The sequence below is a fragment of the Rhinatrema bivittatum genome, chromosome 3 (assembly GCF_901001135.1).
Source record: "Rhinatrema bivittatum chromosome 3, aRhiBiv1.1, whole genome shotgun sequence".
NCBI classification, from domain to species: domain Eukaryota; kingdom Metazoa; phylum Chordata; class Amphibia; order Gymnophiona; family Rhinatrematidae; genus Rhinatrema; species Rhinatrema bivittatum.
In genome coordinates this window covers 121,295,091-121,322,783 of record NC_042617.1, presented here as the reverse complement: position 1 = coordinate 121,322,783, position 27,693 = coordinate 121,295,091, and the positions used below count along the sequence as shown (strand labels likewise).

Here is a 27,693-nt window from a genome sequence, read left to right as displayed (position 1 = left end):
CTATACCATGCATCCCCACATGGATGCATGGTATAGGGCATGCTGAGCATGCTTTGTGTGCCTAGTCACAGTTCTAGAAACTTTGACATAAGTTTTCCGCATCAAGGCTCCATCTGATGCTGTCACCCATGTGTGAGGACTATAATCTTCCTGTCCTCGGAGAACATAAGATATGCCATATTGGGTCAGACCAAGAGTCCATCAAGCCCAGTATCCTGTTTCCTACAGTGGCCAGTCCAAGTCACAAGTACCTGGCAAATAACCAAACATTAGATAAATCACAAGCTACTGTTGTTTATTAATTACCGTACTAGCAGTTTATGGATTTTTCCTCTAGGAACTTATCCAAACCTTTTTTAAACCCATTTACACTAACTATTGTAACCACATTCTCTGGCAATGAATTCCAGAGCTTAACTATGCATTAAGGAAAAAATAATTTTCTTCAATTTATTTTAAATGAGCTATTTACTAACTTCATGGAGTGCCTCCTGGTCCTTCTATTATCTGAGAGAATAAATAACTGATTTACATGAACTTGTTCAAGTCCTTTCATGATTTTGTAGACTTCTGTCACATCCCCCCTCAGTTGTCTCTTCTCCAAACTGAACAGTCCTAACTTCTTTAGCCTTTCCTCATAGGGTAGCCGTTCCATGCCCCTTAACATTTTTGTTGCCCTTCACTGTACTTTCTTCAGTGCAGCTATATCTTTTTTGAGATGCGATGACCAGAATTGCACACAGTATTCAAGATGCAGTCTCACCATGGAGCGATACAGAGGCACTATGACATCCTCCATTTTATTTGCCATTCTCTTCCTAATAATTATTAACATTCTGTTTGCTTTTTTGATCGCCACAGCATATTGAGATGACTATTTCAATGTATTATCCACTATGACGCCTAGATCTCTTTCCTGGGTGGTAACTCCTAAGATAGAACCTAACATTGTATAACTACAGCAAGGGTTATTTTTCCATATATGCATCACTTTGCACTTGTCCATGTTAAATTTCATCTGCCATTTGGAAGCCCAATCTTTCAGTCTCGCAAGGTCTCCTGCAATTCATCACAATCTGCTTGAGATATAACTACTCTTCATAATTTTGTGTCATTGGGAAATTTGATCACCTCACTCGTCGTACCCCTTTCCAGATCATTTATAAATATATTAAAAAGCACCAGTCCAATTACAGATCCCTGAGGCACTCCACTGTTTACCTTTTTCCACTGTGAAAACTGACTTTCTGACTGTTTTCTGACTTTTAACCAGCTTACAATCCACAAAAGGATATCGCCTCCTATCCCATTACTTTTTAATTTTCTTAGAAGCCTCTCATACGGGACTTTGTCGAACGCCTTCTGAAAATCCAAATATACCACATCTACCAGTTCACTTTTGCCCACGTTTATTCACCCCTTCAAAAAAATATAGGAGACTTATGAGGCAAAACTTCCCTTGGATAAATACATGTTGGCTGTGTCCCATCAAACCATGTCTATCTAAATGTTCTATGATTTTATTCTTTTTAACAGTTTCCACTATTTTTCCTGGCACTGAAGTCAGGCTCACCGGTCTATAGTTTCCCGGATCACCCCTGGATCCCTTTTTAAATATAGGGGTTACGTTGGCCATCTTCCAGTCTTCAGGTACATCAGATAATTTTAATGACAGGCTACAAATTAATTGAAAAAGGTCTGAAATTTCATTTTTTTTAGTTCTTTCAGAACCCTGGGGTATATACCATCCGGTCCATGTGATTTAATACGCTTTAGTTTGTCAATCAGGCCTACCACATCTTCCAGGTTCACCATGATTTGGTTCAGTTGATCTGAATTATCACCCATGAAAACCTTCTCCGGAATGGGTATCTCTCCAACATCCTCTTCAGTAAACACCAAATCAAAGAAATTGATTAATCTTTCCACGATGGCCATATCTTTTCTAAGTGCCCCTTCAACCCCTTGATCATCCAACAGTCCAATCGACTCCCTCGCAGGCTTTCTGCTTCTGATATATTTAAAAATGTTTTTATTGAGAGTTTTTGCCTCTATGGCCAACTTCTTTTCAAATTCTCTCTTAGCCTGTCTTATCAATGTCTTACATTTAACTTGCCAATGCTTATGCTTTATCCTGTTTTCTTCTGATGGATCCTTTTCCAATTTTTGAATGAAGATCTTTTGACTAAAATAGCCTCTTTCATCTCACCTTTTAACCATGCTGGTAATAGTTTTGCTTTCCTTCTACCTTTCTTAATGCGGGGAATACTTCTGGTCTGTGCATCTAGGATGGTATTTTTTAACAATGTCCACACCTGTTGCACACCTTTTACCTTTGTAGCTGCACCTTTCAGTTTTTTTCTAACTATTTTTCTTATGTTATCAAACTTTCCCTTTTGAAAGTTTAGCACTAGAGCCATGGATTTACTTACTGTCCTCCTTCCAGTCATTAATTCAAATTTGATCATATTATGATCACTATTGCCCCACCACATTACCTCTCTCACCAAATCCTGCGCTCCATTGAGAATTAGATCTAAAATTGCTCCCTCTCTTGTCGGTTCCTGAACCAATTGCTCCATAAAACTGTCATTTATTCCATCTAGAAACTCTCTCTCTAGCATGCCCTGATATATTACTTCATGATTTTGGGGTAATTGAAATCTCCCAATATTACTGCACTATTAGTTTGTTTAGCTTCCCTAATTTCTCTTAGCATTTCACTGTCCATCTCACCATTTTGTCCAGGTGGACGGTAGTATACTCCTATCACTATACTCTTCCCCAACACACAAAGGATTTCTATCCATAAAGATTTGATTGTGCATTTAATCTCATGCAGGATATCTATCCTGTTACTCTATGCCATCCTGGACATAAAGCGCCTCTCTGTCATTGTGATATAATTCGTACCCTGGTATAGCACTATCTCATTGGTTAGCCTCTTTCCACCATGTCTCTGAAGTGCCAGTGAAGTCTATGTCATCATTCTCTGCTGTACACTTTAATTCTCCCATCTTACTTCTTAGATTTCTGGCATTAGCATATAAACATTTCAAAGTGTGTTTTTTATTTGTTTGTACATTCTGCTTTTCAGTTGACAGGGATAAATTGGAATCTTTCAGCTCAGGTGAGTTTTTAATTATAGGCACTTGGACTACTTTTCTTATTATTGGAACCTCTCTGTTGGGATGCCCTAACTCTAATGCTTCATTAGTATTCTTTGAAGATACCTCCCTCCAGACCATGCGCTGCTAAGCGACTGTCTGCTTTCCCCTTTGTTCTAGTTTAAAAGCTGCTCCATCTCCTTTTTAAAGATTAGCGCCAGCAGCCTGGTTCCACCCTGTTTAAGTTGGAGCCCATCCCTTCGGAAGAGACACCCCCCCCCCCCCCCCCCCCACACACACACACACACACACACTTCCGCAAAAGGTTCCCCAGTTCCTTACAAAACTGAATCCCTCTTCCTTGCACCATCGGCTCATCCATGCATCGAGACTCTGGAGCTCTGCCTGCCTCTGGGGACCTGCGCGTAGGAGCATTTCAGAGAATGCTACCCTGGAGGTTCTGAATTTCACCTTTCTACCTATGAGCCTAAATTTGGTTTCCAGAACCTCCCTCCCGCATTTTCCAATGTTGTTGATGCCCACATGTACCCCGACAGCCGATTACTCCCCAGCACTGTCTAAAATCCTATTTAGGTGATGCGTAAGGTCCTCCACCTTCGCACCAGGTAGGCATGTAACCAGGCGATTCTCCCAGCTGTCTACATTCCTAATAATCTAATCACCAACTATGACGGCCGACCTAACCCTTCCTTCCTGGGCAGTAGCCCTGGGATACACATCCTGCTGCACCAGGTTGATGCTCTCCACTCATGAGACCTTCCTCCTCCAAGGCAGCACCAGGGCTGCCAGACCAGAGTTGGGACTTGGCTACTATGTCCTGAGGGTATCATCTATATACTTCTTTATCTGCCTCAGGTCTGCCACTCTAGCCTCCAGAGATCGGACTCATTCTCTGAGAGACAGGAGCTCTTTGCATCGAATGCACACGTACAATTTCTCACCAGCAGGTAAAAAAAATCATACTTGTGACACTCGATGCAAAAGACTGGGAGACCCCCTCTTGCTGCTGGACTGTTGCCTTCATCTTAAATTTGTTCAGTTCTTAGTTAAGTTTTAGGTTGCTGTGGGAGTAGGAATGTGTACAATTAGGGTCCTATAAATGTATTAGTGTATTCACTATATATATCTGGTAATGACCTAAAAGGGAATGATCAAACTCTTGATAAGGTGTGGGGAATTTCTGAGTTTAAGTTAAAAGGCTGATTTTTTTTTTTGTCTGAAAGTGACACCTGCCTATAAATTACAGGATGAGTTAGGGGTGGGTTGCAGAGGGGTGGGAGGGTTAGAAAATACAAACACGCAAACTTCTGTTTGTTGCCCACTTTTCTGACTACCTGTTTAAAACAGAATACACAATCTTCTGTTTGTTGCCTGACTTTCTGACTACCTATTTAAAACAAAACACATGAACACACTAAATAATATACCCCAATAGTTTATTTCCCCCCACTGCATTTAAGTTTTAAAATTTCTCCAAGCAGTACTTACCAATTCTTTCCAGCTACCAACAAGGTGATCCTGTCCTCTCAGCGCTCTCACCTGTTACAGGTAAGCAACTCTGCTTTAGAACAGGATCCAAAGGACTTGATGGTATCCAAGTAAAACATGGTCTCACCGAATCAAAAAATACCTCACTTGTACATATAACGGCACTCCAGTTCCATTACCTTTAAGCCCTGTGTATTCCTGTATTCAGAAAGCAGTTTAGGTTAAGTAAAAAATTATGGGAGGTTCCATTCAGACACAGCCCCTCCTTTTGAGGATCCTGGAATGGCCGGCCTCCTGTGAGTTGACAAAGCATCTTGTAACAGTGAGCCCTAGGGGTGATGCAGTTTTGAGCTGAAGTTAGGAGGTGGTGTAGGAGCTTTTGCCTTCATTTGGTTTTGAGCCTACCCTTGGACCTTAAGTACTATCTGCTTGCAGTTCCTGGGCAAGATCGAAGGAGCATCCTTTCAGTCTGGGGGGTTGTTCAGATTTTTGGGGGGATTTTTGACTTTTTGTAGTAAGAGCCTTGTGAGACACCTGGGTCTCTCTGGGACAAGAGGAACCGAATGTTTGATCACCCAAGGATAAGGGAAGACCTGCCTTTCTGAGGTGGTGACCTGATACAAGGAACAACTCTGCTGTTAAGATCAGTTTTGGGATAAAGAGACATTTTGGTTAGAAGATCTGAGAGGAAGAGTTTTGCTACCCCTGCTTCCTACCCTGAAAGGGAACACCGAGAGCTGCATGTTCCAGGGTATCCCTTTCCAACTTGGGATTTGACTATTTTGAGATTGAGGACTGAGGAGAACTGTGAGTAAAGTCAAAATTGAGTTACATCTGAAAACCTCCATTTGGAATCTTCACCATTGGGAAGAGAGATAATTGGGAATACTGTACAGAGACTGTAATAGATTGTTTGCCAGCTGGAAGGGGGTTTTCTGTCCCAACAAGAATATCCCTGCCCATTTGGGAACCTCATTAATTCAAGCTCTGGATGGTGAGTGTTTCTCATGCCCCGGACCAAGAAAGAGAGACCCTTGTACATATAGAAAGAGAGAGAGCTATAACAGCCACCTTTGGAAACCAAAGGGATTAAGTTGAACTGTGCCATTATTTAATTTGATTACCCATCAGTAAAAGCTTTGATTTTAGACACTCATCCCTTTCCCAGGTACACAAATAAGAGTCACCCCTGTCAAACTGAGCCCTGAAAGTAAAACATTCCCCCCACCTACAAAGGATCCAGTCCTGGGGGAAAGAGGGACAGGGTTAGCCGGTGAGTGATTCCAGCCCCGAAGAGTAACAAAATCTTTTATGGCCTCAGCGGAATCCAGTCCGCACCCGGGGATGGGGTTCCATACAATTTGAAAAAATATCTTGAGAGCTAATTATCAAATAAATTGGTTAAAATTTACTCTGAATTGAAAGGGATCATAGTTATTTCCTAGCACAAAAGATAAACCTCTAGACAAGACCTTTTCTTCCACATCACTTAATAATTTTTTTAGACAAATTGATGATCACTGATTCTCATCCAAATTTGAAATGAACCTTGACTCTTCCACTCTTTCCATTTTTTTTTCCTTTGATGTCTCCTTTGTGTTCTAAAAAATGAGGAATAGAGGGATTATCACTATCTTCAGTGCCCAAAGAGTCTTCTGATTCAAATGTAACTCTGTGAACTGTTTTTTGTACATCCATGGATAGATCAATCCTTTACTATAATCATTGTCATCTCTTAGGAATGTATTAACTTTAAATTATTTAAGTTCACTTTGAAAATGATCAGTTGGTTTCTGTAAATCTTGATATTGATTATCAAACAAATCTGTAGGTGACAATGTTTTTAATTCTACATGGCTTAGGTCTAATTGTTCTATTAGGGGTAGATTTTCAGACGAGCGCGAACAGCCTACTTTTGTTTGCGCTCCAGGCGCAAACAAAAGTACGCTGGATTTTAGTAGATACGCGCGTAGTCGCGCGTATCGGCTAAAATCCTGGATCGGCGCGCGCAAGGCTATCGATTTCGTATAGCCTGCGCGCGCCGAGCCGCGCAGCCTACCCCCATTCCCTCCTAGGCCGCTCCGAAATCGCAGCGGCCTAGAAGGGAACTTTCCTTTGCCCTCCCCTCACCTTCCCCTCCCTTCCCCTACCTAACCCACCCGCCCGGCCCTGTCTAAACCCCCATCCTACCTTTGTCGGGGGATTTACGCCTCCCAGAGGGAGGCGTAAATCCCCGCGCGCCAGCGGGCCTCCTGCGCGCCGGGCCGCGACCTGGGGGCGGGTACGGAGGGCGCGGCCACGCCCCCGGGCCGTAGCCACGCCCCCGGGCCGTAGCCACGCCCCGTACCCGCCCCCAAAACGCTGCCGACACGCCCCCGCAACGCCGCGCGCTCCGGCCCCGCCCCCCGACACGCCTCCCGACACGCCCACTCCGAAAACCCCGGGACTTACGCGAGTCCCGGGGTTCTGCGCGCGCCGGTGAGCCTATGTAAAATAGGCTCACCGGCGCGCAGGGCCCTGCTCGCGTAAATCCGCCCGGTTTTGGGCGGATTTACGCGAGCAGGGCTCTGAAAATCCGCCCCTTAATGAATTAGCTAAATTTTTAGTTGTCTCGATTATCAAGATCATGAAATCTAATGAATATTTGTTAAAAATTGATTTCTATTTTTCTACAAAGGTCTTATCTTCAAGGAACAATTTAGGCTCTTTCAAAATCCGTAGCCATGTGGAATCTTTTCTTGTTTATAGTATTCTATTAATGTACTGTCATGTATTTCTGTTCGAACTAATCTTCGGTATAGAGAAACCAGATCTGATCATTTATTGGAATCATTAGTATTAGATTTATTTTCAAAAAGTGATGGCTCTTGTAATAGAAAGAAAACCTGTTCTTATGTAAAACTACAGGCATTTTTCCTCATAAATTGTGACATAGCTACTCATATGGTAAACAAAAAAAATACTTTACCCTCCATTGCCTCAGGTACAAACTTAGGGCTGGATTTTCTAACTTCGTGCAGCTCCCTGAATTTGGCAATAACGGGGGGGGGGGGTGAAGTGGGGGGGGCGGGCCTGCGAAAGCTGGCAGTGATCGCACCACCGCGATGTTATCGCTGCCGGCTTTCGCACCCAATAGCGCCATCGTAAAAGGTGGTGCAATTGGGCACGCTACTGGCAGCGATAAGGGTTCTTACCTTTTCACAGCCAGCGATGCTTCAGCCGCGTCCACCCCGGTGCCGCCCCGATTTTGCTATCGCACGTGAAAAGGGATAGGTTTAGAAAGTGACCCCCTTAGATTGTAAGCCCTCTGGGGATAGGGAAATACCTACAGTACCTGAATTTAATCCACTTTGAAGCACTGAAAAAAAAAGTGTGAAAAGCGGAATATAAATCTCAATAAATAAATTAAAAGGCAGGAAAGGTAATTCAATCAAAAATACAAAACAACTCACCTTAATAATTAGTACATAGAAAGTACCTTCTTAACTCTATGTATATTACCCATCAGTGGTATTTTAATATTTTTTAATATTTTCTGAAAAGGAGAAAAAGATCTCAGAAATGCAGGTGAACAAAATGGCATTCACCTAACAAGACTTCAATCACAGGTCTTAAAAATCTCCTCCTTCTTTTAATTTTAAAGTAGTGGTAATTCATGAATTGTGCAGAGGAAATGTAAAAATCATAAGTGATATCTAATCTTCATGAAATATAGGTATGGTCCCATCAGTTGGTGATTTAATCTAGTATTCTCTTAGGGGTGGATTTTAAAACATTGCGCATGCGCGTCCATGTGCGCGCACTACCTGGTACACGCACATGGATGCGCCATTTTATAACATGTGCGGCGACACTTCGGGGCCTTCCCCAGTTCCCTCCCAGTCCGCTCTAGCACCCCCCGACCCCCACCTCGGACCATCCCTTTCACTAACCCCGGGACTTAGACGCATCCTGGGGGTTTACACGAGTGGCTGGGCCTTTGAAAATTGGCCCAGCACACATAAGACCCGGCCACACATTTAAACCCCCAGGTTTTACGTGCATAGGTGATTTAAAATCCGGCCCTTAATGTACTGCCATTCATTTCTGTTCAACTAACATTCATGAAGATAACCTGGTTATCTTCATGAATGACGGACTCTGGCACTTCCAGGTTAAAGCACATTAAGCTTTAACCCGTATTCTCTATTGTATTTTATAATTATTACCTGCCTTTACCTTCTTTCCAGCTATTTAAGCTTCCAAGTTCTTACTCCTTGTTGAATGTAACTTTGCCTTTGCCTTATTCACCTCTATTGTTTAATTACTTTAGTTGGCGCTTCAGTTATACCCTTGCTAAATGTAAACCGATCCGATATGGTTATTACTATGAAGGTCAGTATAAAAAAGTGTTAAATAAATAAATAAATAAATAACCTTTGGTATAGAGAAACCAGAACTAACCATTTATTGGGATCATTAGTATTGGATTTATCTTAAAAATTGATGGTTGTTGTAATAAAGAGGAAACCTGTTCTGTGTATAACTAAAGGCACTTTTCTGGGGAGGAGATCCAAGATGGCCTCCTGAACGGTCGCGCTTTCAGACGCTCCCGGATTTTCCTGATTTAACCTAAACTAAAAGATTTTTCCTCATCAAGATGCCACATAAGAGGAAAGGTAAAGTGCGGGTCTACCCACCTGAACCCGCACTACCAAGCGGACAGCGTGTCATCTTACAATACGCGACGACCACCCTACCTCAAGTAGGAGCATTGAGCCCCGCTGGTGGGATCGGAGCGGGAGTAACGTCCCCGCCTGGGGATGTATCACTGACTCCGCCGGCGCCACAGGACCAGCCGAGAGCTACCCCTCCAAGCCCCGACGTGCAGTCTGAGTCGCCCGCGGATGACGTCGCTGGAACGTCTCAGACCGGTGGGAGCATTGCCGAGGTAATGGAGCAAGGACCTCTCTTTCCTCCTCCCGCGACGCTAAGGGAGTCGATACAAGCCGGAGGGCTTGTTGAGGATTCCCCTCGAAATACATCAGGAGAAGAAGGAGAAAGGGGAGCGGTAATAGGTCAGAGAAGCTCCTTACAGGTAATAAGACCGGCTGTGATTACCATTGAGTCCCTCTGGGATTTAATAGTCGGCATGAACAGAGTGGTAAACGAATTCACTCGTGAAACGGATGAGAACTCACAAAAAATTTCTGCTTTGGAAAATCAAGTTAAGTTAAAAAATGAAGAGCAAACTAAAGACATAATACAAGTTCAAAATGATCTAAAACATTTAACAGAATTAAATGTGGTGTCAAGGAAAGAACAAGCAGTTTCTATGCAGAGACTGGAGACTATGGAGAACTATTTAAGGCACCTCAATATAAGAGTCTTAAATTTCCCAAAGGTAGTGGGAGAGCTACCATTAATAACATTCAAACGATATTTGAAGGAAATTTTAAAGATTCCGGAAGAACAGATACCATCAGTTAAAAAATTCTGTTTTTGAAACAAAGACAAAGTCCAATCCAGATATCTCCAATAGGGGATAAGGGAAATTTTGAAAATCTGTCTGAGTATTTAGAGAGTACTGGCTTAGAAGTATTAGAAAGAGCGGTCTTGTTTGTTTCATTGTACTCTGAATATGATAAAACCTTAATAATGAAGCATTACTTTAAAGAAATGAATGTTCCCTATATAGGAGCTCTCATCCGTATATTTCCTGACTTATCCAGAGTAACCCAGTTACGCAGGAAAGATTTCCTGAAAATGCGCCCAGAAGTTCGTACTCTGGGGGCAGAATTTATTTTAAGATATCCAGCAAGATGTGTAATTAAATACTCTGGGAACGTATATGTATTTTATAATCCTGATCATTTGAGAGAATTCTTAGATGCCAAAAGGGTCGTGCCGTAAGTTACCCGTGCATTTAAAGATAGGTAGGTGCAGGAGTGCTTTACTTGTTAATTATTTCCTAAATTTTCTCCCGTGTGTTGTTTCTATCTCCTCTCCAAATATTTCTTTGGAATAGCGGAAAGAAAATATATATATACATTTCCTGTTTGATGATGTAAGGAGAAAATATATTTCTTATATGTAATCTTATGCACAATTTCCATGCAAAGTTTATTTGTTTATAAATATTGTTAAAATCTAATAAACATATAATAAAAAAAAAAAAAGGCACTTTTCTAGTTTTTTTGGCAAAATTTACAAATCTTTCAGCTAATATAAGAACTGTCCTGATGCAACAATTTTGCTAAATGTATGAACGTCGATGACACTGATACAAGACAGGCAAAAGAAAAGCATAACATTTAAGATAAGTGAGACTGATAGTTATCACTAAATTAAACCTCCAGTTGATGGGACCATACCTATACTTCATGAAGATTAGATATCACTAAAGATTTTTTATATTTTCTCTGCAAAATTCACAGATTTTCACTATTATCAATTTTTATAAAGGGAGGAGGTTTTTAAGACCTGTAATTGAAGTCTTGTCAGATAAACACTGGTTTGTTCTCTTGTGTTTCTGAAGCCTTTTCAGAAAATATTAAAATACCACTGAAAAGTAATACACAAAGGGTTAAGAAGCTACTTTCTATGTACTGGTTATTAATGTGAGTTTTTTTGTATTTTTTGGTTGAATTACTTCACCTGCCTTTTTGTTTTTTGGTTTATCATGCTATATATTCATATCACGACATCACAGTTTTTTCCCAAAAGTTTCCACCCACTATTGAAATTAGCTTCTTTGCATGTATAAAATGTACTAATGCATGCAAAGAAGCTAATGCATAGGTAATCCTATGGAAATACAATAACAGCTTGCCTCAATAAAAGTAAGCCACGATATTGTAATGCAATCTCAGGAGTTGTAGATAAAAGATCCAAGGGGCATCGGGACATTAATGCGCATCCCGATGACCCCAGGATGCATGGCCCCTAGAACACGATGGGAACCTCAAGCGAATTGGGCCGCCAACATGTGCTTTTTGAAGTTCCAAAGTGAAGATTTTTACCATGGGGTTTTTCCTCGATAGAATATCGCTGTGAAACAGCCATGATTATTCAACCAGAGAGGGACAAAATATTGCAGGAATGCCCCTCCCCCACAATATTTCGATCCTCCCATGGTAATATATCACTGCTTGATAAATGAACCTCTTAGCTTGCCCACCAGTTGCCCCAACAAACACTTCTGTCTAGAAAAGCCACTACACCTCTCTCTCACACACACACACAAGCATACACACACACACACACACACTCTGCCACTGTTCTCCACATACATAGACACACTGCTGCTTTTCCCTTCACAACACACACACTCTGCCACTGTCCCCCTCACACACATATACTCTACCAATGTTCCCTGATACATACACACTCTCCCAGTGTTCCCCTCACTAATACACACACACTTCCCCTCACAAACACGCACTCTGCCACTGTCCCCCACATACACACATACACGCTCTTCTAATCTCCTCATCACACACACACATACATGCTCTTCCAATCTCCTCATCACACACATTCACACACACTGCCGCTGACCCCTCATAAACGCATACACTGCCACTGTTGAGCTCACACACACACACACACACACTTTGCCACGGTTCCTCCTGTTGCATTTGGAGGACCACTGCATTTACCTCTCGGACTGGGCCTCGCCTCATGTCCCCCGATGCCACTGGTCTGCGCTGCCCTCTAACGTGGCAGGACACCACACCTCGGCACAGCAGGACACCGCCTCTCTCACACTAGGCTCCCCTAATTTACTATCAACCTAAATCCCAAGATTTTGCACATTGGATCGAAATGGGACAGACTGACCTGTTTGAATCTTCAGATCTTCTGAACAAGCTTATTTCTCAGTCTATACTGTTTTCTTTATATTCAAACTTGACTTTGGATTCTTCTACCAATCAGCCACTGCCTCAAGCCTTCTGGAAATTATAACTGACTCATCATGTGATGATCCTCTGTCTATAGGACAGAAAATCTCTACATCATCAGCAAACATTTGATAATGAAGGCCTACTGATTTTAATACCTCACACAAAGGAATCAGATGAACATTGAATAAGAAAGGACCAACGAGCGCCCTGCAAGGAGGGCCCCCGTTAACATGATGCTTGCCAGAAGGGAGCCCCCCCCCCCCCCCCCCCGCCTTACCCTAGCGGCATCGGGCTGTTTTCCCTGGGGGAGGACCCGGGGAAGAGAAACGCGCGCAACGTGGTGACATCGGTGTGTCAGTGTGCGATGACGTCGGCCTCGTGTTTATCGCGAGGCTGAGGTCATCAAAACCACGGTGAGCGCCGGGCCAGGCCTCTTTGCACATCCGGCACTCGCATTCAGAGTTGGGACCGGAGCTCTCGGGAGAGACCCTCGATTTCGAACCGCATGAAGGCTCATCGGATGACAAGGAGAAAAGGGAGAAGCCAGGACAGCAGGCCCGAGGGCAAAAAGAAAATTTAAAGCGGCAGGGGACTGCTGTTTTTGCCGCGAGGGGTTGCAGGCAGGCAGACCCGAGTCAGGGCCCACGTGGTGCCCAACATAAGGCAGGCCAGGAGAAGTCAGAAAGGACACGGACCATTGAAGGGATCTTCCAGCACTCCCTCCCCACATGAGAAGAACATAAGAACATGCCATACTGGGTCAGACCAAGGGTCCATCAAGCCCAGCATCCTGTTTCCAACAGTGGCCAATCCAGGCCATAAGAACCTGGCAAGTACCCAAAAACTAAGTCTATTCCATGTTACTGTTGCTAGTAATAGCAGTGGCTATTTTATAAGTCAACTTAATTAATAGCAGGTAATGGACTTCTCCTCCAAGAACTTATCCTATCCTTTTTTAAACACAGCTATACTAACTGCACTAACCACATCCTCTGGCAACAAATTCCAGAGTTTAATTGTGTGCTGAGTGAAAAAGAATTTTCTCCGATTAGTTTTAAATGTGCCACATGCTAACTTCATGGAGTGCACCCTAGTCTTTCTATTATCTGAAATAGTAAATAATCGATTCACATCTACTTGTCTAGACCTCTCATGATTTTCATCACCTCAATTATATCCCCCCTCAGCCGTCTCTTCTCCAAGCTGAACAGCCCTAACCTCTTTAATAATTCCCAATTTGCGAACTGTGAGTAATAAAAAAAAAAAAGTGCGGGTTTTCCCCCGCAATCGGACATAGATGTGAGGACATGGCTGGGGGAAGAGGAGATGCATGGGGGAGAGCAAGGCAGACAGGGGACGGAACCAGAAGTCGAAGCAGGCCAAACCCCGAGAAGCACAGGTGGAATGATCCCCAAGTAGGGGGGAGAGAGGAGGAGGATCTTGAAGGGGACGCAGACCAGAGAAAATGAGTGCAAAGGGACGAAGAAAGGAAGGACCGACCACAAGGGGACAGAAGGCACGGAAGGGGAAGGAGCAGGAGCAGGCAGAAACTGGCAGCATGCAAAGGAAGCGCGTCGGAGCACGGCAGCGACCGTGGGCAAGCAGGAATACAGCCAGAGCCGGGCGGTACGGTGCGCCACAGTGGAGTTGGCCCATGTGACCCATGATGGGACCGACCGGAACAGGAACACCAGGTCAAGCCGCGAACTCGACCATGCACAGAGGACACGAAGGAAATCTTTACAGTGCTGCTCCATGGCAAACAGCAATGTTGCAGCCATATCAGCAAATGTACCCCCCATGGTGGCAGGTACCGCTGCTGTGATATACATCAGTGGCAGGGAGCACAGCTACAGGAGGCGGAAAGGTGACAGGCGCGGAGGATCAAAAGGAGCCGGCGCAGGAGGAAGAGAGGGAAATACCAAATGTTCCGCAACCCAGGAGACAAGATGATGCAGAGGAGAGGTGGAGCGTGCATGCGTCGCAGGAAATGGAAATGTGAGTAGGAGAGCCAAGCAATGAGGACATCAATGATGCGGGTACGTCAGGAGGCCCAGCAGGAACAAGGGCGGAGCGAGAGGCAACAGCTGGAACTCGTGGAAAGGAATTTACGGTCGCCCGTATGACATAGTGAGGGCAAAGGTAGCGCCGGCGCCATTTTGAAGATTGGCAATACGGCCCGCGTGCAGGAGGTCGCTCCTGGACCCCCGCTGGACTTTTGGCAAGTCTTGTGGGGGTCAGGAGGCCCCCCCAAGCTGGCCAAAAGTCCCTGGGGGTCCAGCGGGGGTCCAGGGGCGATCTCCTGGACGCATGACGTCGGGAACCAGGAACCAAAATGGCGCCGGCGCTACCTTTGCCCTGTCACATGATAAGGGCAAAGGGCCACCGGCGCCATTTCTCTCAACGCAGTCGTGGCCAGAGAGCTGGAGATCGCGTCGGGACCCCCCCCCCACTGGACCCCAGGTAATTTAAAACATTTTGGGGGGGTTTGGGAGGGATGGTGGATTTGTTTTAAAGGTTCGGGGTGGGTTTTAGGGTTTTTTGGTGTGCCGGTTTTCCTGCCCTCCCCCGATTTACAATTTTTAACGATTTTTTTTTTTTTAAAAAAAACACGACGATAAGATTTCCCTCCCCCCCAGCCAAAATCGATCGTTAAGACGATCGATCACACGATTCACACCCCTAGTATCCAATGATTATACAAGTTTGCAGAACTTCTAAGGATCCTTCCTCTGGTTTACCTTTTTTTCTTCTGTAAACATTTGATAGCCTTATCACTACCTGCTTTGTTGGTTTTCTTTACTTTGTGGCAGGCTGACACTGTACTTGCTTTCTATCTTATGAATTATAATGAATATTAACCTAGTTAACTTGAAGACAGCATGTACAATTTGTAGTACATATAACTCTTTATGGCCTTGCCTATAATCATCTTGGTACCCACTCACTTGTATCATTACCTAAAGCTTTACAGTTTATGTTCTGTCCAGTGGCTGTATTAGTAGTCTCACAATTTCAACTTTCATGCAAAAGTACAGGATGGTATCTGGAAATGCATATTTTATCATTTTTATAGTAGTACTAAGCTCGATTTCTTTCCCATAATTTCTATCATTTTATGTACGTGAGTTCTGTGGGAGATGGCCACCCTTGCTTCAATGAATACTCATACAACAATCATTTGAGGCATCCATAAAACTGTTGACATGGGGAGATAAATGAAACAATTTTATCCCTTTTATCTTACTTTTAAATGAATTGTGCAGTAATCCCAAGAGTGATTCATAATATGAGTAAACATTCAAATGGCCTTAATCTTTGCTTACCTCATTTTAAAAAAAAATCTTATAAATGCTAATAATTCTGTACTATTTATATTTCTCCCACAAATGCCATCTTACAGATCAAAGATATCATCTTAAAATTTAATCTGTTGTGGCCTGTAAATTGGACCTATTGTCTAATCGATGCAAATTGATTTTGGTATTCTGCATTGACCTCCTAACCCTTTGACTATCCATGGCAATTTCTTTTTTCACCTGATAAGGTACCTGATCCATAATAAATCAATTGTAATTAGTTTGGAGACTTCCACTGAAGCATAAGTTTGTAGGAGAAAAGCAGAAGGAGCTATGTGACTTTTTTTAATACCAAGAAGCTTGTTGACTCCATTCATCACCATATTTGAGGGATAAATGAGCCCACCTGCAGTGTATAGTTTTGATTTGGAAGTGTTTAACAGTGGATTGTGCAATTACAGTCAATATTATGCAGCTTGTCAAGACCACAGGTGGCCAACACTCTTCTTTTTGAACAGGTGGTTGTAATATACAGGTGGAGAGCTTTATATGTGTTAAGAATTATTTGGTATCTCCCATAGATCACCTTCAGTAATGAGTGCCTTAATTGACAAGTGAGCTTAAATATAGGTTTTAGTATATAGTGCAGTCTTATTGAAATACACATGGTGTTCCATCTTCCACGTTTCAGTACAGTGCACCATATTAACATGCCCAAGGTACAGCATAAATATGACATGTAAAAGCAGCAACAGATATCTGCTGCTGGGAAAGTGTACTTGGCATTATTTTTTTGTATTGGGTTTTGTAATTTTGCTTGAATATTTTGGAGAATGTGCAATAGAAGATCACAGAATTAGGAACTGACCTTAGGTGAAGAGGATCTGTTCCTGAAGGATGTTTCAGGCAAGTTGTACAAGGTGCCTTCCACAGACTTAAACACTGAATTAGCCTGGTATAATTTCCGGTTCAGGCCATTACACATAAAAGGCTATTTATATCCAGGCCTTAAGCAGGTCAGGTTCATACAAACCATAAATCAATAGGAGTGTGAATACTCAAAATATCAACCAGACAGATTTTGTTTTATACTGTAATGTATTTTTTTCTGTAATAAAGATGTGTACCTTCTATGCTAACCATACACCCTGTTTTTGTAAATCTCTTCTCTGAGTCCAGCAGTTTGCATTTTATTCATACTTCATATGGTGTGATGTCTGCATTTCTGGTGCCCTGATTTAGTTACATGCTAATAATGGGGCTAAGCTGGAAACCTTCAGAAACTTTCTACACTAATATTGTCTAAGGAATAAAATAAAAATCAGAATATAAAGAAAGAGGAAATTGTGTTAAGTTTGTTTTAACTGAAAATGTAATGATCTAAAACCTTTCTCATAGTCCTACTGCTTTAAGAAGTTGGTCAGTGAAACCAAATTGAGATTTTGAACCTTAAAGGTTTCTGTCTTTTTCCTTTTTGTGTGTCACAATTACAATCACATACAAATTCTAATAAAAAAAAAGCTTCTAATAAAAATATTTTCTGATCTTTCTTTAAACACGTGTAGTCGTTATACCACTAATATGCAGATAAGAGTATGTGTAGTAGTCAGGGGACTCACTGCTTAATTGATATGCCTGTCTCATGTGTTACTGTGATGTTGAAAACTCCAACAGCCAATTGACTCTGCTGGCCGATGACAAGAAAAAATAGACTTGCAAAAGGTAAGGGCCTGCTGATTACAGATAAAGGCACTTTATTGGATACTGGCCTGCCATGTCAGTCTGAGCAGTGTGTGGGCAGTACTGTAGTGTAGAGGTGCTGACCGCTGTAATGTTCAGTGATGTGAAGACAGTTTTCTCTTAGCCAACCGTTAAAATGGATGCATATGCAGTTGAATAGCCCTTTGGAGTGTTAAAGCACTTAACACAGAACACGTGAACAGCCAACAGTGGGTAAAGAAGGGAAAATGTTTCCCATCTAGTAGCAATGGTAAACAGGAGAATAAAGTGCAAGCCGCTTATCATTGTAAACTATCCCTTTCTGTTATAGTTGATTTGCTGTTATGTCTCAGAAGGAAGAGTTGAGAATTTTCACAGAATAAATAGCACATTAATCAAGAAAGTATAAATGCTTGAAATCGTACATACAAAGATGTGTATGAAATAACTAAATATTCAGAACAAATTCAGCAAAGTTACTGCTTCGCACTGTATTTTTCCAAGGATTGCTGCTCCAGTGTAAGCTGCAGGTCTCACACTTACAAACCTGCTTCACTGGCAGACTTTAGTCGCAGATTATTTAATGTCTCTTCAGAAAAAAAATGTTCATTTTTGCACACCTTGGGATGGGCTTTTATCAATACGCTATGTTCATTTTCTGCCAAGGAATGAATCATCTTCAGAATTTTGAATGTCTTGATTCATTCCTGGCTTATTGCTTGAAGTGGGTATTCTTCTAAAAGGATTTATGCATAGGTTCACTATTTTTGTAGTTATGGTTTATATGATAAGCGTTTTATATTTAAAATCAATATGTAATCCTGTGGAGGAGCTTATCCCCTAAAACCCCATTTGTAAATCTATTTTAGCTTTGTTACACAGTACAGCCACAGTATTCCATAGATTGATTAGGTTCAGCAGTAGAATCCTATCAAATGGCCTACTCTGATGATGATGCAAACTCTTTCAGGATTGCTAGTTGACTGGAACTAAAGATAAGGCTCGACTGCAATCCCCCTATGTGCTCTTTACAAAACTAGTGTTAATTTTCATCAAAGGGCAGAGCTTATTTATAGTGCTAAGGCTGAAGATTTATGAGAAGAACTGTAGAGCATGTTTGTGAAACTGTGTGAATTCTGCTCTTTTTTTTTACTCAGAGTAATTATCTGGGTAAAGCAAGGAAATGAAGTTGACTAGACTCAGTGTAAATAAGCAGTAAGAAGCTTGGTGCTCAAATGCACAGATCTACCTGGGAGATTGCTGTGACTGCTCACAAGTTTTAAGCATATGCTAATTCATCCTTTTTGTGGGTAATGTTTGTACTGAAATGTTTCTGCACGTCTGGGTACAGATTCTTTGCTCCCAGTTACGACCTTCAGTCGTGGTCAGATACATAACTTAAGCCTTTTTTGCCCATTGTATAACTTTAATGACCATAGGGTCCTCTTTTCAAAGGGATTTTTTTCATTCTACCTCAGTGGCTTGTATCTTCTGCAAAATATTGTTTGGCAGCCTTTAGAGCAGGCATGTAACTTTCTAAACTTGAAGTCTCTATTTAATAAGTAAGCACAGCAGATAACAGGAAATCTTTTGGTGAAATGGACACAGCAGATAAAACACAAAAGTACACACAGTGGTTCACTTTTTAAACTTGTATTCCCCTCCCTAAAGCTACCTCTAAAAGCTTTCTTGTCTGTAGTTCATTGTTTAAAAGAACAGAAGTGCATTCTTTGCTGAGATGCAATTAAATATTTCCCCTCCAGAGGGTTGTCAAAATATTCTGCAAAAAAATGCCTCACCTGCAATGTTTTTTGACAGTTTAATTCTGTAAAAACATTAACAAGCTGTTAATATTTGAGACCTGGAATACAGACTTCCTGAGCCAGGTTAAAGGTAGGCTTGCTTAGCATACTTTCACAGAATAAATCACCATTTCTTTTTCTGCAACCAAATAAAACATTTTAATTAATGTGCTATAATATACTTACCATATAATAATAGTATATGTATCCTAGCTTAATATCTAAAAATGCAAACCTATTGACAGAAAATCCATTTTAATATACAGGTATGTAGGGTTTGCTTGCAGTGAGTAAAAACTGTTTTAGGAAATAGTGACCCATTGATTTAGTGAGTTTAATAGAGAATAAAAATTATTCTTGTAGCAATGCTAATGAATTCGGATACTGTGATATATTTAATAACTGACTGTAAAATATACACATTCACTGGATTTGCTTGCTATTTGAACTAATATTTTAGCTTGATTACAATTAATATTTTAAAGACAAATCAATCATACTAACAAAATATAATTAAAAATTCCTAATATGTTACAGATGTACCTTTGCTGAACTATGTGTCTCTGTCTCAAATACATTCACATTTTAGTCTGTTAGAGTCAAAGCAGTGGTTGAACTTAAGGACATTTTTTTTTATTGCGACATACCATATTGTTAGTCTAGGTATCCAATGCAACTGTCCCTCGCCAGGGTTGCAACTCTCATTTTAAACTTCAGTTTAGCTTCATGCATTTTCATGCAACAAAGCAGCTTTGGTATAGGAATGTGTATTAAAGTTATCTATAGTGGTCCTTCATAATTTCAAGGATCTTCCTCTACTATTTTTGTCATTTTCTTCCTTGTCTTACATTTGGATCTTAGCAGGTTGAGAGATATGCTCCAACAGACTGAAATATATTTTATTTATAAAATGTCAGCTCTTTAGTGTTAAACTACAGACAGCAAATGTCTAGAAAATGGATATCATACTGGCATCTGAAAAATGTAGACAAAGTGACAAAATTAAATATATTGTCATGTGATTTTCACTTTCCATTAGCAAGTGCTCTAATATTTTTGTCATGTAAATTGTTGGGATTTTGTGCTTGTTACATCAAAGCTCTTCAGATGACAAAGAAAAGTAATTTAGGGTGTTGATGTATTTGGCTGCCGGTTGTTCTCCTTTAGTTATTGTTTAGTATTAAGAATTCTGAAACATTTTGCCATAATTATATACATTTACATACAGAGGCAAACTTTTAATGTTCCAAATAGCTGACATTCTAAATACGGTACTTTTTACAGCTTTATAAACACACTGTTGAAAATATGAGCTGCAGAATACTGTGGTTTGCCAGTATTTAGAATATCCGATCTTAGTTAACTTATTTATTTAAAAATATATATACCCGCATATATCCTATGTACAAAGTGAGGAACAATAAAACATACATAAAATCAGTTCAGTAATATAAAGACATAATCAGTATCTACAGACAGAAGCATAGGACAATATTAATATAGAACTTGATTCTGTTTGACATATGTTGGAAATATATGGAAACTAAATATTTATTCTACTAGTTTTTATAGGCTTTTTATTTATTTAAAAGATTTCTAGGCATTTGTGAACTGTGACATATTTCAGCACAGAGTTGGGCGTCTCTGGTGGAAATATGGTGACTTCAGAGGAAATAAGCTGGCTGTTGGTTGTTCTCAAGAAAAAGAATAACTCTGAAGCATTGGGACCTGATTCAGCAAGGCTCCCTATTCTTTGTCTATGGGAAAAGATGTTGATGAATCAAGCCTTTAGATGGAAGAGGACATCATAATCAGAAGATTTTTAAGGGATCCTTCCATAAAATGTAGCGCTGCATCACGGGTAGCCAATTCTAATCCTCAAGAGCCACAAACAGGCCTGGTTTTCAGGATGAGATAGATTTGCATACAGTGAGGCAGGGCATGCAAATATATCCCATGTGTATTCATTATGGATATCCTGAAGCCCAAGCCTGTTTGTGGCTCTTGAGGGCCAGAGTTGGTCACCCTTGCACTATATCAACACTACACATGCACTTTCATGTGAGAGTACTTCTGTAATTTCTTGCACGTGCACAGACAAAGCATTTCTTTATTAAACACCAGATATATGTAGAGGTAGAATAAACTTATATCCATTACCTATGAAAGCAGAATCTATAATAGGTATTCCAAGAACAGATATTTGAATACACTCTTCATATGATTGTGTATTTACTTATTTTCTCCCTACACTGTGTTGGCAGTATTGATTAATACACAATTGGTACAACAGAGGCAGGTTTTCAAGCAAGAGTTTAAAGTGCAGTTTGTTTTATTGCTGGAATAATTCCCAAGCTGAATAACATGAGGTAGACCATCTTCTCATACTTTATCCTGCAGCAAAAAGGAAGTGGAAAGGAGGGCATGAGTGGATGTTGAAAGCTTGTCTTCTAATGTTTCCAACAGCATGGGAACCTTACCTTGAACGAAAAAGCAAATGCAATTACCTCTATACCTGTAGAAATACTTGATAAGTTGTTGTTAAGGTACTGGAAAAGGTGGGTTGGTGAAACTGATTAAGCCTTCTAAAGGTGTTCCAATACAGATCATACGATGCAATGCTCACATACAAGAATGTCTCATCGTTATATTATGTAGATACTGCTTCATGTCAGTGTAGTGTGGACAGTATTTAAAACTTCACAGCCAGGATTAAGTGGAGAGCAATCACTTAAGAAGGAATACATTTTCTTCTTCATTAGTACTGACTAGGCCAATTTGTAAGTAAAATTATTTTTAATAATGTGTACCTGTGTAATTTGGAGAGCCATATTTGATCTAAAACTGAATTTCAAGTAGGTATGGTTCTTTTCTGATTTTTTCACACATGGTAACTTTAATTATGCTGGTAATGAGTCAGGTAGATTTAGTATAATAGTCATGTGAAGATTTCAGTGTGTGTTATAGTATCCCGTAGAAGGAATCTGTCTGCAAAAAGTATACAAGTTAACTTTCTTTACTACTGTCACATGTATGTATTAATGAATGGGGGGTGCTACTCTATATTTTCCACCGTATTTTCTATGGCTGTTTATGGTTTACTAGTTATAAATTGGTTGACTTGTTTGCATAGGTATTGATAGATAAATATTTGAATATGTTTGGCTATGACGAATACACTTCATTTGTGCATAGGGATAAGAGAGAAACCATAAAGGTAGTTAAACCTTTCTGAGAGGGAATGCCGTTCTAACCTTTATTGCATGATGCTGCATCTAATTTTTAATTTGTAAATACAAGGCAAAATTCCCTCTAGCAGCACTTGCTTTCATAAAGCTGCTGAGCAGTTTGCTGTCTTGAATAAATTTTGCTTTGGAGGGGGGTCAGGGGGATTTGAACCAGCACATTCTTGTGTGGTTTGTGAAGATCCACATGGTAACCATTGGTGTGCATTGTTAGGTTTATCTGAATAAGCACCAGCCATGTGAGTTTTAACATGATTGCCCAGGGCAATGGAGAGCGAAGAGAGAAATCCAAAAGGATTGCGCGCACACACACTCTTTCCTCGCTTTTTTTTTTGGGGGGGGGGATCGGGGGAGGGGGTTGTTTTGGGAGGGCGGAAAGTGCTGATCGGGAAGGACCCTGCGTGAGTCGGTGGCTATGGATTTATTTTTTTTTAAGCCGGTGTCCTGTTTCCCTCCTGGCCCTCATTTGTTCTGCTATCTCCCTCATCATCTACTTCGACTTCTTCGCTTCATTGTTTACCTTCCTAATGAGGGAGGCGGGGTAGACTGCTGGTTGATTGACAGCTACAAGCTCCTGCAGCCTGGCTAAGCGAGAGGGCAGTTGGCTAGGGGGGTAATAAAGTGTTTATATATTCAGCCAGCCTCATTGTAGATGTTGATTTAAAACATGTAATGTATAGGATGGGTTGGGTTTTTTTTTTTTTTATTAATTTGGAAACGGATCATAGGGTTGGGTCAAAAACAACATTTAAAAATCGAAAAAAAAATGTTTTATAATGATATGGAAACGAGTAACCAAAAAAAAAAAAAAAAAAAAAATCGCTCATGAGAAAAATGTCCAGTGGATTGTACTCAGAAGAGCACTTATCATGGAGCATTCTGCTTGTAGGTGCATTTATTTCAAGTCCTGCTTCTTTTCACATTTAATGCAATTTCACAGAATTAATAGCGTGCTCGCATAAAAAGGCAGGTCGGTTCTACTCTTGTTTCTCTTTTCGGTTCCTCTGAAGAAACTTTCATTCGGAAAGGAGGGAAGAGGAGCTCTTGCAGCTCACACAGAGTGCCCATAGCTCATGAGCGAGATTTGTAACCCCTGAAACTTCCCCGTTTCACCTCCAGCAGACACGGGCAAGTGACCACCAGATTGAAAATGAGCGCCTGCTTTTGTTTGGGAGTTGGGTTGTTCTTTAGGAGCAAATCACCTTTACAAAAAAATGTGCCTTTCTGCTTGCCGCAGCGATGAAGGACTACAGCTTAAGACTCCTAGAGTGTGTGTGGTGTGTGGCTGGGGGGTGACGTTTTATGCCAAGCAGTGCAATAAACATCAAAGCATAGATAGGCAACCTGCCATATTCTGTATTGGCTGAAGGTGGTTAATGAAAGACGGAAGAGATACAGCGCTGTGCTGCCCCCGATATCTCGCTTATAAGCCTTGCGCCCTTGCAAGTCTTAAATATGTGGTCAACGCGGAGCTTTCTACTTAAAAAAAAAAAAGAGGACGATCTGCCTTCTCTCAAGAGTGCTTAATACATGCGGAATTTCCACCATTTAAGGGCCAAAAAAAGTGTCCTAGTAGCTACGAAATAGATAAGTACTTTAAATTCAGGCTACTAAAGCATGCGCCCTCACACAATGGAGAAGGATGCTGTGTCATACCGCACCGCAAATGTTTTCCTTCACAGGCATGCTAATTGGCTAATGCAGTACTTTTTAAAGATATTGCGAGGCATATGGTGCACAGTATGCGATACGTCCAACTGCTAAAATATAGCAAGGAAGAAATTAGAGAATAATTGACTGGTGTTGTGGGTTTACATTATAGATTATGACTCCTAAGGTGTGCTTGGGATTCTTTTTGTTACAGAACTTTTACTAGTTTCAAAAGAAATGAATTGTCAGAAATCATCCAGTACTGGCCAGGAAAATAGTTACTGCTCTTTCCTTAAAAAAAAAAAAGAAAAGAAAGAAAGAGAAAAGAAAACCAGGAAAAATATGCAGGAAGAAACATACACGCTGGGCCATTTTCAGCAATGGTTTTCTAACCACTGTGTCTGCATAACGTTCTTTGAGAATGAGGTCTGTGATGAATACTATATTTGTTTATAAATTGTGTTCAGATAAAATCACTGCAATTTCAGATATGTTTGCAAATGTTTTAACTATACAAGGTCACTTGCAAATGTTCTTGTCGAGCAAAAGCAGTGTAAATATCCTGAAATTTAAAACTTTATTTCAACTGAAGGCGCACGTTTTAAAGGTTACAAAAACAGCAATTAGAGGCGGATAGGAGGACCTGAAGCTTCTGTATTGCACATTCTTAAAGGGACCCCTAATTGTTGCTTCTAATGTAGCATTTGAAAACTTTTTATTGAGGACCTGCAAATGAATCCTATGTCTGTGGCTTTAGTCTGGAAGATATGGCATAGATTTGTGTGTATAAAGATACATATCGGTAAGAATATCTCTCTGCTATATATTTTTTCTTAGATTGGCAGAAAACCGAAGCTCAAAAAAGAAGAGAGCAGCTTTTGCTGGATGAACTTGTTATTCTGGTTAATAAACGTGATGCTCTGGTCAGAGATTTGGATGCTCAGGAGAAACAGTAAGTGACCTCCTGGGCAGTCTCGGTGAAGATGTTATATTTTATGCACATTTTCCCTAATTTTCCTGCCAAACTATGGCAGGACGTCTTTAAAGGAAGCCAAAGCATAGGGCCCTGATGATTCTCAGTTCAGATACAGTGAGGATACAGGTATGTCAGCAGTGTACATGTGTTTATAATGCTCCAGAGAATTCTTGAAATCGTGCTGCTTTTTATTTTTCAACTCAGTAAAATTACATTTATTTTGGTATGCCAGCTAGAAAGTTCAAATGCAGCATTGCTTCAGAGAATTCCTTTAGTAAATTATAGTGTACTGTGTTTGGTAGAAAGCAAGCATTGTACTTTAAGATGGTAAAAGTCATTTTCTCTTGTATTTGCTTTTAGAGCTGAGGAAGAAGACGAACATTTAGAAAGAACTCTTGAGCAGAGCAAAGGCAAGATGGCCAAGAAGGAGGAGAAATGTGTCATCCAGTAACTGGACTTCATGGACAACAGAACTTTGCATTCAGCCTTGTTTCAATATATTTCTTTTTAATATTGGCAGCCCTGCCCCCAACAGTGCAAAAACGCAATTTGTTGAGAATTCCTTAAAGCTTTTTAATTTTGTTCGGTCCAATGTACCTGGCTGCATTAAATTATGTATATATACTCAACTATAGCTTTAATTCTGATTAGAGAAGTCAGTTGCTTTCACCTTGTTGAAAACGGTGAAACAAAATTCTGTTTTAACGTGCAGACATTGCTCTCTGTCTTCTGTACCGGCGTGAAATATACGCAAGCGCCTTCTAAAGAAAACTGCCTATCAAGATTTGTTTAGATCAAGGTGGGGGGGGGGGGGGGGGGGGGGAATCTGAGACGGCTACTTTTGTTGTTTAAATAGCACTATAGAGGAGGAAAAATAGACCATAAATCATCGTGAATTGTTTCATCTAGCCTTGCCATGTGTAATACTTATTAAGCTGTCTAGATTTTAGTTAGATCATATACAATCACAATATTAAAAATGTGCTATATTTACAGGTGTTTCGTTGAACGTTTGTTTTACGTTTTATTATTGTAATTATAATATAAATTAAAGACTGTATGTTCTACTTGGAGAACTGTTCTTTAACAAAGTTTGCAATCGCCCTTTCATTTGAAGATGTGTGCGTGCGGGGCTGTGTACTAGCATCAGTTTACAGAAATATTTCTTCATCCAGGCCTCTGTACACCAGCTTCCCTGGGATAATTATTTATTACATATCGCTTCCTTTTGTTGCATCTACACATATGCTAAAGAATGCTGTTAATATTTATTTCTGTATACCCAAAAGTCTGTTTTTTTTTCCATTGTGTGCAAATATTTCCAGATTGTTTTTTTTTCTCTTTCTAGCCTACTGCACAAGCTGTCATTTTGTGGAAATGGTTATCTGTTTATTTATTGCAATACTGAGTCATATACAAATTTTCAATAAAAGCTGAATCTTTCTTACTGTAAATGCAGCAGCTGTCTTTCTTCACTCCACCAAACTACTAAAAAAGAAATGTGCATGGTCTAGGGCTGCAAAGCTGAAGCTTCCATAAACATCTAAATCTGTAATTAAATGTTGGACACAGAAATGCGAATTTTGGGAAATCAAAAGGAAAGGGAATTTATTAGTAAGGTCACTTCAACTTTCTAAATGTAATAGGGAGAAGATACATGTAGAATAATGGCAAATACAGTCTCATTTTGATGCTAAGAAATAATGCATAATTTCCTCTTAATTGTTAGAAGTTTATTTATTCTTAGTTTATTAGGAAAATAAAGTAATTTTGTATACCTTGGGTATCTCTACATTTGCCAAATTTCAGACTGGAGAGAAACCAGAAGCTAAAAAGTTGTACTTAAAATCACCATAAATATACAGTGAATTGTTTCAGGTTATCACACTAAAAAAATATATTTCTCTGCAAGTGCCTTCAAGAGAAAGATTTGTTTTTTTCAAAAAGTCTGAATCATTAGACCTTGCAGGAATACGGCAGACCGGTGCTTTGGACTAAATTCTGAAAATTGAAAACGGTTTACAAGAAGGTTAATGAAGCAGGCTTCAGCAATAGGTTACAATGATCCCCAGAGACAATTGAAAATGTACATTTAGTAAGAACGGATAAAAACTGCAGAAAGTATATCCAAGCACCTGAACTGCGAAAAAACTCTACTGCATGTGTTCAGATCCTGTATAGATAGTTACATCCGTCTTGTTTTATGGTACTAGGGGCACAGAAACCGCATTAAACTAATGCAGAGCCGCTGACACAGGGTGGAAGGATGAGGCTCAACCGCACTTTACTGATGAATGTTAAGAACACATTGGGGCCAGATTTACTAAGGATTTTCTCCAATCTGTGTCCATGGGAAATAAAAACTCAATAAATGTCGTCAAAAATGTTAGCAAATCGGGCTGATTAATAACCCGGTTAAAATGTATGTCCTGCTCTGCCATGCCTTTTCATTTTTCTTCAGCATGGTGATCGGCTTATGAAGTCGTTCATAATGATATAG

General features: G+C 40.5%; 1 protein-coding gene across 5 annotated transcripts in view; it reads left to right on the top strand.

The window, feature by feature from the left end:
- The window catches only part of EHBP1 (EH domain binding protein 1), an 807,334-nt gene extending 780,693 nt beyond the window's left edge, over positions 1 to 26,641 (top strand). For all 5 annotated transcript variants that reach the window (XM_029593675.1, XM_029593673.1, XM_029593671.1 and 2 more), the window contains 2 exons: positions 25,055 to 25,169; positions 25,554 to 26,641. In XM_029593675.1, coding sequence (XP_029449535.1) covers positions 25,055 to 25,169; positions 25,554 to 25,644 — 206 coding nt within the window. In that variant the 3' untranslated portion in view covers positions 25,645 to 26,641. The remainder of the gene's footprint in view (positions 1 to 25,054; positions 25,170 to 25,553) is intronic.
- Positions 26,642 to 27,693: the final 1,052 nt, after the last annotated feature.